Raw genomic sequence first — 16,618 nt, forward strand, 5'->3', positions numbered from 1 at the left:
TGGTGGAACTGTTACATAGCGATATATTTATAAAACATTATGCTTTGCTCAGACATTGTTATATATATGGTTAAAAGGGCTTAAGCTAGTTTTTGGACGTTTGGTGTTTCTAATAGATTATTGATTAGAAAAACACTTCGTTTGATATTAGGAGTGTATGGCTGCTTGCAATGACCAATGTGCCTCAAGCCATATTTCATAACTTATTGTCGATTTTAAGTTCTTATGTTGATTTCTTTTGAAGTTTGAGCTCATCTGAAAAATTAATTTTTGACTTAAGCTCTTTTGACCGCGTACTAAATATATATAGGGTGGGCCATTTATTTTGATACTATCTTGATTAGTAAGTTTTTACAAACAGACGAAAAAAGCTGAAATTTTGTGGAACTGTTATATATCGGCAGGGGAACATTGTTTGGCATACTCTTATACACCATCAGATTAACAGTGTTACCTACCCAACATAAAGTTATTCTTTTTCAAAATGACATTACTTCAGGTTATTACACGTTTCGAATCTACATATTAAACGAAAACTTACTATAGTACATTGGTTATTCAGTGTTGCAAAGAAAGAATATCCAAACTACAATATTACGAACATAAAAATTTTGGTATTCTTTACACCAGTAGTAACTCAGGTGAGACCCGCGGAGCAATGTATATCTACCTAATGTTTAAGTGTATCATTCAATTGCCTAGATGGTTTCTCAATAGATGTAAAGAGCATAATGCAGTTTACAGCAATTTAATCACTTAAACCGTTCTGAAAAAATATAAATAGCGGTAAAGTTTGCAACATTTATTAAAATTATGTAATTCTAACAACTTGTTTTAATTACATCTACCATAAAGTATTATTGTAATGTCAAAATCAAAGTAAATCAAGAAGAGTTTTAAAAAGTTCCCATATATATATATATATATATATATATAGGTAGGTAGGTAGGTAGGTAGATAGGTAGATACACACACACATACAGAGAGAGAGAGAGAAAGAAAGAAAAATACCCATAGATATAGATAGATATGTGTGTGCGCAAAAATCATGCGTGCTCTGAAACGATGTGAGATAATGCTTGTACTAGGGTTGCTACTTTTCGTAAGCCTAAAGCAGGACACAGTTACCGAAATGTCCAAATCCCTGATTGCTCATACTGAAATTCGTACAGCATATAATTTAATAAGAACAATAGAAAGAAATACAGATCCATAAACGGAAGTTGCAATGAAAATCCATACCAAAAATACACAAAGCCGAAAAAATCGTAGTGTCAACTTGTTGATGGTTAGTTGAACGGAAATTATGAATCATTGACTCAATACAAACAAATAAAAATTATTTAATGATGTCATACTCCGTTCGCAAGCCATGATGCTTTCAAGTAAAAGTTATTCCAGGTTGATATTGTTCTCCGTTTCAAATCTACGAGGCTTTCAAATAAAAGTTATTTTCTGTTAATGTCATTCTCAATTTGGAACCTAAGATGTTTTTCAAATAAAAGTTATTTTATGTTGATGTTATTTGAAATCTAGAACACTTCTAGATAAAATTTATTTTATGATGTCATTCTCAGTTTGAAATCTAGAATATTTTTCAGATAAAAGTTTTTTTTTTATGTCATTTTCTGTTTGATATCTAGGACATTTTAAGGTAAAAGTTATTTTATGTTGATGTCATTCTCAGTTTGAAATCTTGGACGCTCCCAAATAAAAGTTAGTATATAAATAACCCGTTTGGGATCTAGAATGCTATCACATAAAAGTTACTTCATGTTGATGTCATTCTCCGTTTGAAATCTAGAACATTTTCAGATAAAAGTTATTTTATGTTGATGTCATTCTCTGTTTGAAATCTAGAACATATTCAGATAAAAGTTATTTTATATTGATGTCATTCTCCGTTTGAAATCTAGAACATTTTCAGATAAAAGTTATTTTATGTTGATGTCATTCTCCGTTTGAAATCTAGAACATTTTCAGATAAAAGTTATTTTATGTTGATGTCATTCTCCGTTTGAAATCTAGAACATATTCAGATAAAAGTTATTTTATGTTGATGTCATTCTCCGTTTGAAATCTAGAACATTTTCAGATAAAAGTTATTTTATGTTGATGTCATTCTCCGTTTGAAATCTAGAACATTTTCAGATAAAAGTTATTTTATGTTGATGTCATTTTCTGTTTGAAATCTAGAACATATTCAGATAAAAGTTATTTTATATCGATGTCATTCTCCGTTTGAAATCTAGAACATTTTCAAAGAAAAGTTATTTCATGTTGATGTATTTATCTGGTTGAAATGTAAGATGCTTTCAAGTAAAAGTTATTTCCTGGTAGATTTGCTGTTTGGAACCTAAAATTCTTTCGAATGAAAGTTGTTTCATGTTTTTGCCAGTCTCAGTGTGAAATCTAGGACGATTGATGCTATTACCCGTTTGGAATCTAGAATGCTATCACATAAAAGTTATTTTACCTTGATATCAATCTCAATGTGAAATCAAGGACTATTGATGACATTACCCGTTTGGAATCTAGAATGCTATCACAAAAGTTATTTTATGTTGATGTCATTGTCCGTTTGAAATCTAGAACATTTGCAAATAAAAGCTATTTTCTGTTGATGTATTTCTCCAGTTGAAACGTAAGATGCTTCCAAGTAAAAGTTATTTTATGTTGATGTCATGCCTTGTTTGAAATCTAGGACACTTTGTCATAATAGTTATTTCCTGGTGATGTTATTCGCAGTTTGGAACCTAAGATGCTTTCAAATTAAATTTATTTCATGTTGATGTCATTGTCAGTGTGAAATCTATGACGCTCTCAAATAAAAGTTATTTTATATTGATATCATTGCCCGTTTGGGATCTAGAATGCTCCTACATAAAAGTTATTTCATATTGATGCCATTCTCTATTTGAATCTAGAACATTTTTAGATAAAAGTTACTTTATGCTGATGTCATTTTCCGTTTGAAATCTAAGATACTTTCAAATAAAATTGTTTTTCATGTTGATCTAATTTTCAGTTTAAAGTCTAGGATGTTTTTAAATAAAAGTTATTTCATTTTCATACCATTCTTCGTTTGGAATTGATAATGCTTAAGTCTAGCAGGACTTAGAAAATACTCTGCAAATTACATTAGAAGTATAGTTTTCCTTATACTATATCCTTTATAGGTGGAGATTTCACTAACGAATGTATAATTTTGTTACTGTTATTAAAAGTATACTAGATGAACCTGTGCTCTCTACACAGCGCATCATTTACATATGAGCATGAATCTCCTTGTCATTCTTCACAACATCTGTACATGTCCCTTTACAGACACAAGTGAAAGACGTCTTGATAAAAATCGGGAAGGGGTACCACAAAGGGGAGATTTTTTTGATTATTTTTTTTTCAATATGTTGCACCGTTTGCAAGATTTGAGCCTACTTCTGGTTGGAGTTTCTAATTTATGTATGATCAGTATTCACTTTCTTCTTGCATGCAGTATGTAATAACCAAGATATTACATTACACACAATTAATTATGTCAGTAATACGGTGTTGAAAACACTCCGAACAATAAAGATTCATCTTAGACTGGAGAAATGGTTATCCTTCTTTTCTCATTATCATTTGGCTATAAAACAAACGCCGGAGAGAGATACTAACCCCGTATACAAATGTATAGTGTTGAAATGTATAACTCGTAGGATATGACACTTTACTTTTTTAAAATTTTAACACTTCCAATACACTCCTAAAAAATGTAATAAAAAATAACAGCCATTTTTTTAAATATTCAATTTGAACTGAACAATCTACACAAAATTTTCAATCGATCAGTGAAAACGTCATATTTCTACAGCCTATGGTTACCGAGAACTCACTGTTGAAAGGATTGGCCATAAACATATAAACTTTTCTTGACCACAAGCATGCATTTTAATATATAGATGGTACCGTAAATTACTAAAATAATAAAACAACAAAATAATATAAAATAATATTTCATTCGATTAACCTGATTGAAACATATTGTTACCTGTATAAGGTCGAATATCATTATGCGCTGATCTGGAAAATTTTTCGCCACTTCATAAATATCTTTTTTATATATCACTTTCAATTCGCAGTATGTAGCAGCTTTTACAGAAGTTAATGCTTCACTATTCAGGAAAACACTGCATTCTCCGAGACATGTTCCTGTAGTAAGGGATATTACTGGGCTTTTGTCATTTTCCACTGAAAGTATCTGTAAAATAATAATAAAAAAATTGTCATTCATGACCGGAAGCAAATATTATCATAATCATTATAATAATTGGATTTTTAAAATTATTATTACTGAACAAACACTGCATAGTGTCCAAATGTCGTGGAATAGTTCACACAATGGAATGTTATTTTCAGATCATTATAAGTGGATTTAACTCCTCGGAAAGTGGAATGAAAACTTGTAATTCTGTGACACCGTGTATGAAACCCATAACTCCACAAAATTTTGAAAATGGACATAATGGTATCCCCGCACTACTAGACCTTTAATACATCACCCCTCAAATCGTTCATGTTGCATCTGCAGTAATATAAGAGAAACAGAAATGTCAGCATATTCTGCAAATCTTTAATTAAAGAAATTTCCATGCATGAAATCCATAAACCACACAACTTTCTTTACATTCATTTCAATTTAATACAAGCCACGATACAATTTGTACCGTATATAATCAAGTATAAAATATAGGTAGTAGTAGATACATATAGTAGTAAATATCGGTAGTGCGATTTACAAAGAGCTTCCTCGCTTGTATAATGGTAGGAGATCCATTCAAACATCGAAACTAGCAGATTTGCTTTTATTCCAAGAGGGTACCGCAATTTTTAAGCTGGTTTACGTAGTATTGCAAAAAGTCCAATCATTCCTCGTAACAAGACAATAGGATTCCACATAACAGAAGTAGACTCTAACACAGCCATTGTGACATCACATTCGGAAGATTAATGATTGTTCTCCAATAATGGTTAAATATCTTAGTGACTCTTCTCCTGTGAAACTTTTCTTTACTGTGTGTGTTTCTCTTTCCAAAATGATAACATAAACATATTATTACGTCACATGTTTAATGTATGAAGGATATCATAGTCACCAGAGAGTGTGTCAATATTTTTACAGGGGTTTAAGGGAGTCCTACAAGAAAGATTCTAACCTAACTTAATCGTTTAGCTATTTATGAATAATATACAAGGTCTTTGAAAACAAAACCGACAACGTTTGGAAGGTGATTCCTGACACTAAGGTAAGACAAAAAGTATAGACCAACCTAGGTGCACAAATGCTTCATTTTGGAGTTATTGGCTGCCGAAAACATGAAAAAACAAATAACTTTAAAGGTCCATAGCTCCAAAACAATAGGACCTACCGTAGTCGGGTCAAGACTTCACGTAGGAGCTAATATGTGCGCTATCCAAAAATGCATTTTTCAGAATCCTCAATTTTTATAGAGACAGTTTGGCTACGGGGATATAATTTGAAGTACTTGCCAACTACCTCTATAAAAGTTGTTGCGGAAGTACCGCAGGATTTTGAAAGTTAGATATTTGGATAGGGCGCATACTAGTTCCTAAGTGAAGTCTTGACCCGTCTATGGTATATCCCATAGTTTTGGAACTATGGACCTTTAAAGTTCTTTTTTTTTTATGTTTTCAGCAGCCTATAACTCCGAAAGGAACCATTTGTGTACCCAGGATGGTATATACTTTCTGTCTTATCTTGGTGTCAGGAATCACCTCCCAAACGTTGTAGGTGTTGTTTTGAAACACCCTGTATATTGATCATTTAAGTTTTCACTTACTGCAAGTTATTATTACAATAGTATCTCCAGTGTATGACATAGTTATATGAGTTGTAAGGTTATGGGTTTCATACACTGAACACTTAACTCTCAACATGTGAACATTTTTTTTAATTATTATTATTATTGTTGTAGCTTTCTATATAATGATATTACAGTAATAGTTTAACATTTAATGCAGCATATACGCAAATTGATATTGACAAAGTATGGCATCAATAAAGAAAGTTGTACAAAATATATATTCATTACTTTACTTAAACTTGATTTTCTCTGAATTTGTTTTGTGTGTTATAAGTTTCATGCACAGTGAAACAAAATTCATCTTTTGGACTATATGAAAAGTCTCAAAATTCTTGTTATTTTTATCAACAAATCAACGTGTGCTGATTTCTTGTATTTTAATTGGAAATATTTAAGTTGAACTGTTGGTAGCTTAGATAAAAAAATATATAAAATATTATTATAAGTATTTAATATTTAATAAATTTACTTTGCGCAGTGGTGCCCCCACCTTATGTCCATGACGCACCCCCCCCCCCAATTGTCTACCCGTAGGTGTTCTTCCATGAAAACATCTTCTTTTCGATTAATTTTTACATTCCCTAAAACATATTTATACAGATTTTTAACCCCCCCCAAATATTTCAATGACGCACTTTGCGTCATAGCCCCCCCTTATGGGCACCCCTGCTTTGCGGGTATAGAATACTGAAAGGAAGCTAAGAATAAGTTTTACAAGCACAAAACAAAATTTTTCACTTTTAAAATCTCTCTTTTTCGATCGTGCCTTACATCACTCTTTTTTAAATAAATAAATAAATAAAACTTAAATTTCTATTTCTGTGCTCACTAAAAATCCTATATCTTAACGTTATATTATGCGGTAAGAGGTAGTAACTCTTTTCTTCGCAAATTGCCTTTTTACCATTGAAATCAGCTGTAATTCTGGGATGAGAATCGAACATGTTTATTGTGTTGCCATCTACTGACGGAAGATACAAGTATTAAGTCTAAGTAGATTGAGCAACGCACGTTAAATGTCATTAGCGTCTGAGATGCACATAGCTCATTCTCCTCTACTCTTTTCTCCCTGATGACGACCAACACTCTTGACAAGTGCCTGACAGCGCACTTTGCACTGGAGAATACTTTCTTGCAGGCGTAAAAGGAGTATTTTATTTAATTCCTGTCGAGACGATTTAGAGAATCCAGAAAAAAATCGCATGGAACTTAGAAGAATAAAAGGCGGTGTTCTAGTAGTCGTTGGTCTGATTTCACGAATCTGACCACATGATACGAGGTCTCCCAGGTTCTAAGTTTGACCGTATTGTGCCCGTATGCACTTCGTCCATATGGAAGCCTTTCACTCTGTATATCTAAGGTGTGTATAAAGTATACTTGCTTTTGCTTATATTTGTATAAAAATGTTTTGTGTTATGGATAGGGTTGCCAAATCTGGAAAATAAAATTACCAGTGCCCCTCTCAAAATTCCCTATGATATAGGCCCAAGTGTGAAATACCTCTATTCCGACCCATCCAGAGGAAAGAAATGTACTATCGTGGACAAAAGTACATTAGCACCTGTATTTTACATATCTTAGTACATTTACTAATAAGCTTAATAAACACATTGCGGGGGGCCACGGTGGCTCAGTGGTAGAGCGTTCATTTCTGGTGCATAGAGTCCCTGATCGATCCCAGCTCGCGCCAAGTGAACTTTGTGGTGTACAAACATCGTGTGCATGAGTTTCCTCGAGATCTTCCTCCCGTTTCTTCACACTTTCTTCATTCCACCATTTCATTCATTTCTCATCATCATCGTTTCCTTTAGCATAGCCGGCATAAACGTGGGACGTAATACTCAAAGATTTCATTTCATTTTTGAAATACATTGCGCTAAAAATGAGAAACTGAAGTCAGTATTACATTTTATTGTATTTACCAGTAACTTCTTTAAAATTATCGAAACAGATGAACAGAAGTATATTATTCCTTACATGACAAACTTGGATTTGCAAAATGAAATTTACTCTTTAAACTTATACTTCATCTATGGAAAATTGCTTTAGGAAGTCCTAAGGAAGGAAGTTAGAAGTTTAAGGAAAGTTGTCATATGCAGCAGTTAGGGACCTGAAATTAAACAATGCTACAAACATTATACTAACAAAATGCCTAGGAGTTATTGGCCAACAATCGATGGACAATTTAAATTTATCGCTATATTTATGCCGCACAATTATAACTAAAGACCGGATGTTAGGCAAAATGCCTATTCTTTAATATTAAAGATGTGATCAAAAATAACATTTTAAAGTTTATATGGGGAGTTATAGTTTCAATTTAAGCCAATTTTATTTCGTCTATTTTGGCTATTTCGCCTATCCCTGCCTAAATAATTGCTTCAGTGCCTAATGTTGCCTATTCACTGCATTTTCTTCAAAATAAGACTTTATTGGAGGAAAATATATAATTTAGTATTTCAAGGAAGGATTCTGCCTCTTCCGAGAAATATAAGTGCTGTTTGTAGTGATAAGATGTAAAACTTTGGACTGCTATGGATACTGATAAAGTGCTGTAAAACTTTGGACTGTTATGTGTACTGATAAAATGCTGTAAACTTGGAGTGGTGTATATACTGATAAAGTGTATAAAATTTGGACTGTTATATGTAGTGATAAAGTGCTGTAGAGAATGTATTTACCAAATATACATGAAATACATATCAAACATCGTTTTTATATATACCTAGGTACAATAAAAGAAGATATTAACAACCAGGTATGCTCCTATATTTTTAAATATTATTCATAACTTGAACTTATTATTTTTTTATTGTATTGAGCATTTATCTTAATTATTTCAAGTTACAATTTAGTGCCTATTTTACAGCCTATTTTTTTTTAAATTTTAAGTGTCTATTTGCCTGCCTATTTACCAGGTTTTTAATGCCTAAACATCCGGTCTCTAATTATAACAAATCATACACTTCTGTCTCTAATATTAAAAACAATGTTGCACAATAAAATCTAATTGTTATCAAATTTCTTATTTTAAATAAATAAAAACAAACTGTCATAAATTAAAAAATATTTCTTAGTACAACGGAAATTTATAATTATGAAGGTACTGTTGAAGAATTTCAATGTTCGATGTTTTATTTTGGATTACAGATTTCAAAATACCGGTCATAAAAGATCTCGTAAAAAGTTTGTACCGGCCTTAATCAAATTAATAGCAATATTTCTAACCAGACCGGTGAAATACCGGCCAGTTGGCAACCCTAGTCATGGAGTAGACTTATTGAAATTGTGTCATATTTTCTTTTACGTTACTTTCTCTTTAAATTTTAGTTCCCTCGATTTTAAATTTTGTCTATTACGTATCTAAAATAGTAGCATTTACTTACCTGAATAACTCCTTGCATCACATAAATAGTTTTCTCTTTTATTTCAGAATGCGTATAAATTAATTCTCCAGGCATATAAATTTCAGTCTTCACGTATAATGATAGTGCTCTCAAGAACGAGTTATCCATTGCTTTCAAAATCTGAGACTAGAAATAAAAATAATAGTAATAAGTGTTTTTTTTTATTTGTGGTAAGCAGCGATATACAGTAGAGCTGTTAAAATTCGAATAATAGATTCTATTCGTATTCGAACAACAGCAGAAAAAATGGTTCGAATAATATATTCATGAAATATTCGTTATTCAAATATAACAGTGTTCTTATTCAAATATTCTAACAGTATTGTTATTCAAATATTCTAACAGTATTGTTATTCTAATATTCTAACACTATTGTTATTCTATTATCTTAACAATATTCGTTATTCATATAAGTACTCTAACAATTGTTCGAATAACAAATATTTATTCGAAGAGTGTGCACATTTTATTACCGGGATGATCGTTAGTACTTTTTGGAATATTTTATTACAATAGAAGTGTAAAGAAAAATGAATTGAAATAACGATTAATGACATCATTAAACTTCATCATGACATCATTTGAATTAAACTTCAACATTATTAATAATAATTGACAAAAAGAAATAGATTCTATGTCAATTAATATTATATAACAAATTATAAGTGGAGAAACTACTTTCAGATATAAAACTCATTAAAAATTTATTCGAATAATTGTTTGAATGTTGAAAAAGAATATTCGTATTCGAATAACACTAGAAAAATTATTCGAATATTATATTCTTGAAATACTCGTTATTTAAATATTCTAACCGTATTGTTAACCAAATATTGTAACAGTATTGTTATTCTAATACGAGACTTTTTTTTTCTCATTAGCACAAGATCACTAAAATTAAATTTGGACATGGGTAGTCTGCACAGAAGTTGGAATAACATCATTGACATCTTCACTGTTGCTACTAACCACTAAAAAGGTAGAAGGACGAGGACGATTTTAGATGTGAATTCTGTAGAACAAAGAGATGCTTTTATTTGTTAACTAGTTGAATATACTCATACTTCGCACGGGGGCTGTATTTGGAAGTCAACACCTGTGGAAGTATCACCATTGATCTCAGCTACTGCGAAAACTATGGATTTGATACTAATATCCGTCATTTTGGGCTATTTTTTACATGTCTTGGTATCCCCCCCCCGCCGACCCCCTGCCCGCATACAATTGTAGCTGAATTTGCAAGTCATTGCTAATGGAAGTGTCACCATTGATCTCAGCGACCGCGAAAACTATGGATTTGATACTAATATCGATCATTTTTGATTACTTTTACATGTCTCGGTATCCCCCCCCCCGGTGACTCCCGGCCCGGAGCCGAATAGCGTGAATTTGGAAGTTAATGCGATCGGAGTTTCACCATTGATTTCAGCGACCGCAAAAACTATGCATACGACACTAATATCGGTCATTTTCTACTACTTTTACATGTCCCGGTAAACGCCCCCCTAAGACCTCCCTGGTTCGAATTTTGACAAAATCGTTTAACTCTGGTCTGGAGCCTGGACCAAGGTATTCGTGACTAAAATTTGGTAACTCTCGGTCAATTTGTCTGGTTCCCAAACCGGTTCCGGTAAACGCCCCCCTTGAGACCCCTCTGCTTCGAAATTTAAAAAAAGGGCTCCGTTTTGATCTGGAGCCTGGGCCAAGGTACCCCTGACCAAAATTTGGTAACTCTCGGTCCACTCTTCTGGTCCCCAGGCCGCACACAGACAGACAGACAAACACACAAACAAACTCTTTATTTCATTTATATTAGATTAGACATAAACATTTAAATTTCATACTCCTAGCCCTCTCCACACACAGTGCTGACAGTGAGCAAAATTTGACGCTCAATGTTATATTCCTTGAACAACTTGTAAGAACTTAGAGGAGCAAAATGAGTACCTTTCAGTTCGTTGGTAAGACCGAATTTCAAGAGCATCGCATTATAATCCTCATGGACAGTTTACTACTAGTAAATATGAAGATTTATGACTGCTCTGATATCGTCATTCTTAGGTTGATACTAGAAAGCAAGATGCGATCTAAAGGTGACGATCATACGAGTCGAAAGATACATTAAAAGTGTGGAAGTTGCTTTAATCAGAGCCGACCTGAGGCAATTTGCAGCCCTGTGCAACAATAGCATTTGCCACCGCCCTTCCCCCGCCCTTTTTCTAGAAAGAACATATCTTAAGGGGGCAGACTACTAAAAATGATACAAAAGCTAACCATTTTTCTTTTGCCCGTTTTTCGTAAGTGAAAAGAGATATTAAAATGTACCTTACCACAATAATAGATAATGTTATTCTACATCCGAAAATATGAATCGGAAGAATTTTTAGTGTTAGCATTCATAGAAATTACTGTGTGGCCAGAATATGAATTACCCAAAAATCTAGGTTAAGGCAGCGACTAGAAAAATGAACCCAATGGTATATGATGACTTATTATATTGTCTTGGTTCCTTGTTAACTCCTTTTTTAAATAATAGTTTCATTTAGTTTGTAATACACAGTACAAAATAAATAATTTTATAATAAGCAGTATAAATTAATATTGAGGCAATAAGTGGTATTGGTATTAATCAACACCAATATCATCCCTTCTATGACTTACGGTTCCCAAGATATAGTTTCTTAAACCTCCCGTAATCGGAACATTTTAGCCAATATCTACGGAAAGGTATGAGTGACGAGAAAAACTCCATTATTTCTTTGATAAATTTTTGATGCTCTATCGTACGGAGAGCTCAAAATTGAAAAAAAAAAAAAAAAAAAAAAAAACTCACAAATAACAGGCGCGCACACACACACAGAGAGATATAGAGAATTCAGTAACGAACTTTTTAAGTTTGTTGGAAATAATGTAAACAAATTAGAATACTTACACATTGAAACATTTGGTAGGAAAAATCATATGCTGCTTCTTGTTTCAGAGGAGGTGGAAGTGAATCAAATAAATCCGACGATTCTGTCCCTTCATTTCTTTCCCAGAACATCTTGTAATATTCGATTGCTCTTATTTTGACCGTTTTCGGAATAGTTGGCTTACTCTATAATGGACACATTAAATATTTTATTATTTATTCGTAATTGATTAAAGCTAAAAAAAAAAAAATCATTTAGTGGCTTATTTTTGTATGAATAAAAAGCAATTTAATCATACAGTAAAAAACCTGTTTAAAATTGTTCAACCTTCGTTTTAAAGAAAATATCCAACTTGTTGCAAAAGTGGTCAGGTTAGAGTGATTAATTTATCAGGTTTTAGAGTTTATATGTATATCTATAATACAGTGTGTCCATAAAGTGACGCGACCCAAAGTTTGATTGCGTATATTTTTTGAATCAAGCACGATAAAGGCTTGAGGCTTGAAACAAATGTAAGCATGTTCTACACAAGATCTATGTAGATGTTTTCAAGATCATGAATAATGTAATTTGTAACGTTTTTTGTGTAGTAACGAAAGAAAGTAGCAAAAGTGTAAAATAAAAAATAAAAAATGTACAAAATGAAGAAAATAAATATTCAGTTGCAGAAAACTGATTTCCTGAGAATGAATCTGTATGCATATGTGCAATATACATCAACATTTGTCCATTGGTGCAAATATGTAACAACAAAGTTGATGAAGTGTTGCCATGTAATAAGACTATGTAATGCAAGTCCGTAAAATGGATGTTTCTTGACAGAAACGCGGCTCCTGCCAACACTGTTTTCGTAAAATTACTGCATCAGGTGTGTTTTAGGTTAATTGATGATAAGCAATGAGAATTTGCACATAATTGATAACCTGAGTTTCTCGTATGCAAAAATTTGCGATAAAAAGTTACTCTCGTATAGCTGGCAACCCTGGAATTCTCGTGGAAAGAAAATGGCGCTTTACAGCAAGTGCTCAAAGTGGCTGCCGCGTTCTTTTAAACACAAATTTACACGCTTCACTATGTTTCTTGACACATTTTTAAGACTATTCCTGATAATTGATTGGATTTTTGTTTCAGTGTTCGTCTTTAGTTCCTCAATAGTCCTAAGGTTATTCTTCTACACTACATTTTTTAGGTAACCCCATAAGAAAAAGTCAGGTCAGTTAAGTCCGGAGAACGGGAGGGTCACAAATTTTTTGAGATGATATGGTCATCAAAAAATTCTCCTAACATTTTTAATGTTTTGTTGGAAGTGTTGCCAGGGTTGCCAGCTGTATGGGAGTAATTTTTATCGCAAAGTTTTGCATAAAATCGCTTCTCATTGCTTATCATTAATTAATCTAAAACACATCTGTTGCAGTAATTTTACAACAACAGTGTTGGCAGGGACCGCGTTTCTGTAAAAGAAAAATAGCCTTTTTACATGGCAACACTGCATTATATTTTTCCACATTCTCATACCATTGGATACATGTTGATGCATACTGCACATATAAATAGGGAGTCACTCACAGGAGATCAGTTTTCTGAAACTGAATATTGATTTTCTTTATCCTGTACATTTTTTATTTTACACTCTTGGTACTTTATTTCGTTACTACACAAAAACGTTACAAATCCCAACATGGGTCATGATCTTGAAAACATCTACATAGAGCATGCTTACATTTGTTTCAAGTCTCAGGTCTTTATCGTTCTTGGTTCAAAAGATATATGCAATGAAACTATGGGTTGCGCAACTTTATGGACACACTGTATAACAAATGATTTTGAAGATATGTATCTGAACTTTGGTAAAGATTTTTTTATTTATTTATTATTATTATTATTATTATTATTATTATTATTATTATTATTATTATTAATAATAATAATAATAATAATAATAATAATAATAATAATAATAATAATAATAATAAGTTTCTTATGAATTCCTCCTGAACTCAAAGAGATGAAATTATGCATATAAACACGTCATTAAAAATAGCTGAGTCCAGTGTTATTTGAAGATTTCACTCCAAAATGGGGAAAAGCGGTAATTTCTATAATATTAAAATTTCCCACTATTTGTTCAGGAATTACTAAACGTAAGGATTAACTTTAGTTGGAATTTTGGAATTCAGTATTTTAACTCAACTAAAAATAAGGGAATACGTATTTTAGACAGGTAAAGAAAGATAATTTCTACAATATTAAAATTTGAGATTCCTTAATCTGAAAATGCAGAACGTGAGGATCAGTGCTTAAAATCTTCATTAACAAGAATTTTAGGAATGATTTTCTTTTTTAAAAAAAGGATCTAAAGATCGCGATCTTGGCCAAGAATTTTAAGAATGATAAAAAAAAAAAAAAATACAACAAGAGATTTCTATTTTAGCCAATAATTAGTTTTTGGATCAGAGGCCACAAAATTTTCGAACGTCCCCTAAATCGAGTTTTCTTATTTCTTACGGAATAAGCACATCATACTGAGTGAAGTGATAGTTTGGGTTTGGCTACACTATATGTAGTTATCCAGATATAAGACGTACAAGAACATTTTTGATTTAATTTTTTGATGCATTTTTGGATCAGGGTCACAAAATTTTTGAACGGTCCCTAAATCGAGTTTTTTTTTTTTTTTTTTCGGAATAAGCACCTCATACTGATTGTGACAGCTTGGATTGTGAGTTAAGTGACAGCTTGGATTTGATTACACTATATATAGTTCTCCACATATAAAGGCGTACAAGAAAATTTTTGCCTGAAATATATTGGATCTTTTGATTCAAAAAATGAAAAACAAAAAATCTGTTGCAGCATTGTCTAAAATTCCTCTTCTAGAGGGAGAAAGGGGACAATTTTCTATAATAGTCAAATTTCCAGTTTAATGTTTATTAAATGTATTCTAACCTTGCAAAGAACAAGCACTTCTAGTATACGTAAGTAAACGTAAACTAAAATCATTATTACAATACAGAGAAAGTGCACTGTATTATAAGTACCTTCGGAATAACAAAAACTTTTCTGACCAGAGTATATAGACTTAGTTGTTAAAACTAAAATACAATGTTACGGTTTCAACAATTTAACATTATCTTCATCAGACACAAACTGAAAGAAATATCTTAAGAATATTGAAATATATACTCAAACAGGAAAGGCCTAACACTCCGTGCTTATTTAGGAAGTCACCTATGTCTTCCTTTTTCGGGCCTACACCTTTTCAACCGGTCACCTGCCTGGACTTAATTACGCGTCCACCTGTGTTTGTCTTTTCCATCTGTCAAGCCACCTGTTGTTTATAAGTGTCCATCTGCTTCAATAATACCCTAAAAACACTTTCCCTTTGTTCTCCCTAGATACATATTAGATATAACATGGCATTCGAAATGAATTTATCTTGCGCTTCCAAACAACAGACTTTTAGTCCATAACCAGATGCTAAAAAGTCGAGATAGATAGCCAACACCAGATCCAACAACCACAACATATGAACACTGAAGCGAATCAGCTGTCAAAACTGCAAATTTTGTGAAAAGTGGGCTCCACCTGGGTGTAGGCCCGAAAAAGGAAAACATAGATGACTACCCAAACAAAGAAGGAATGTTAGGCCTTTTTCTTTTATTTTAATGCTCTGAAGATATTTCTTTCAGTTAGTGTCTAATGAAGATAACGTTAAATTGTGAAAACTTAAAACACTGTATTTTAGTTGTAATAAATAAGTGTATATACTCTGGTCTCAGAAAAGTTTTAGTTGTTGTTGAACTACTTTCGCTATATAGTTTATCAGATAAGCGAGACAAAAATACGAATTAAAAAAATTAAAGGAGTGTAAAGTATATTCAATTAAAGGAAATGTCAAACTCATCATATAAAGGTACGTGCTACAATTCCGCTATGTTTTATAGCTACGAGGGTCGGCTGATAAGTTCTCGGCCTGACCCCCTTCCGAATGTACTACCCTGATGTAATTGATGTCTTGTGAAATGTTGATCTTTTATATGTTTAAGTACCAAATTTCACGATTCTACCATGAACTGTTTTTATTTTACAGGTAATTGAATGAACCATGGCGGAGCCAGATGTCAAATTCACCAAAGAGGAGTTGCGAGGTATAATGAAGTTCTTCCTGCAACAGAAATCGCTCAAGGAAATCCATGGTTGCATGCTAGACACATTGGGTGGACAGTGCCCTTCATACTCCACTGTGAAGAAATGGTGTGCGAACTTCAAGCGTGGTGAATTTTCAACAGAAGATGGTGACAGGTGTGGCAGGCCAGTCAGTGTCAACTCCAGAAAAAGTGGACCAGATTCATGACCTGATTTTGAGCAACAGACGGATTTCGCTTCAGGAGATAGTTGACAAAGTGCACATATCCAAAGAATGTGTTGGGTC

At 32.6% G+C, this 16,618-nt stretch overlaps 1 protein-coding gene across 2 annotated transcripts in view; it reads right to left on the reverse strand.

The window, feature by feature from the left end:
• LOC145684271 (uncharacterized) overlaps positions 1–16,618 on the reverse strand; it is a 323,824-nt gene that overhangs the window by 227,994 nt on the left and 79,212 nt on the right. For both annotated transcript variants that reach the window (XM_081756414.1, XM_081756415.1), the window contains exons 6-8: positions 12,207–12,371; positions 9,254–9,400; positions 4,034–4,243 (exon numbers count right to left, since the gene is read on the reverse strand). In XM_081756414.1, coding sequence (XP_081612540.1) covers positions 4,034–4,243; positions 9,254–9,400; positions 12,207–12,371 — 522 coding nt within the window. The remainder of the gene's footprint in view (positions 1–4,033; positions 4,244–9,253; positions 9,401–12,206; positions 12,372–16,618) is intronic.

The sequence above is a fragment of the Thermobia domestica genome, chromosome 4 (assembly GCF_964235325.1).
Source record: "Thermobia domestica chromosome 4, izTheDome1.hap1.1, whole genome shotgun sequence".
NCBI classification, from domain to species: Eukaryota; Metazoa; Arthropoda; class Insecta; order Zygentoma; family Lepismatidae; genus Thermobia; species Thermobia domestica.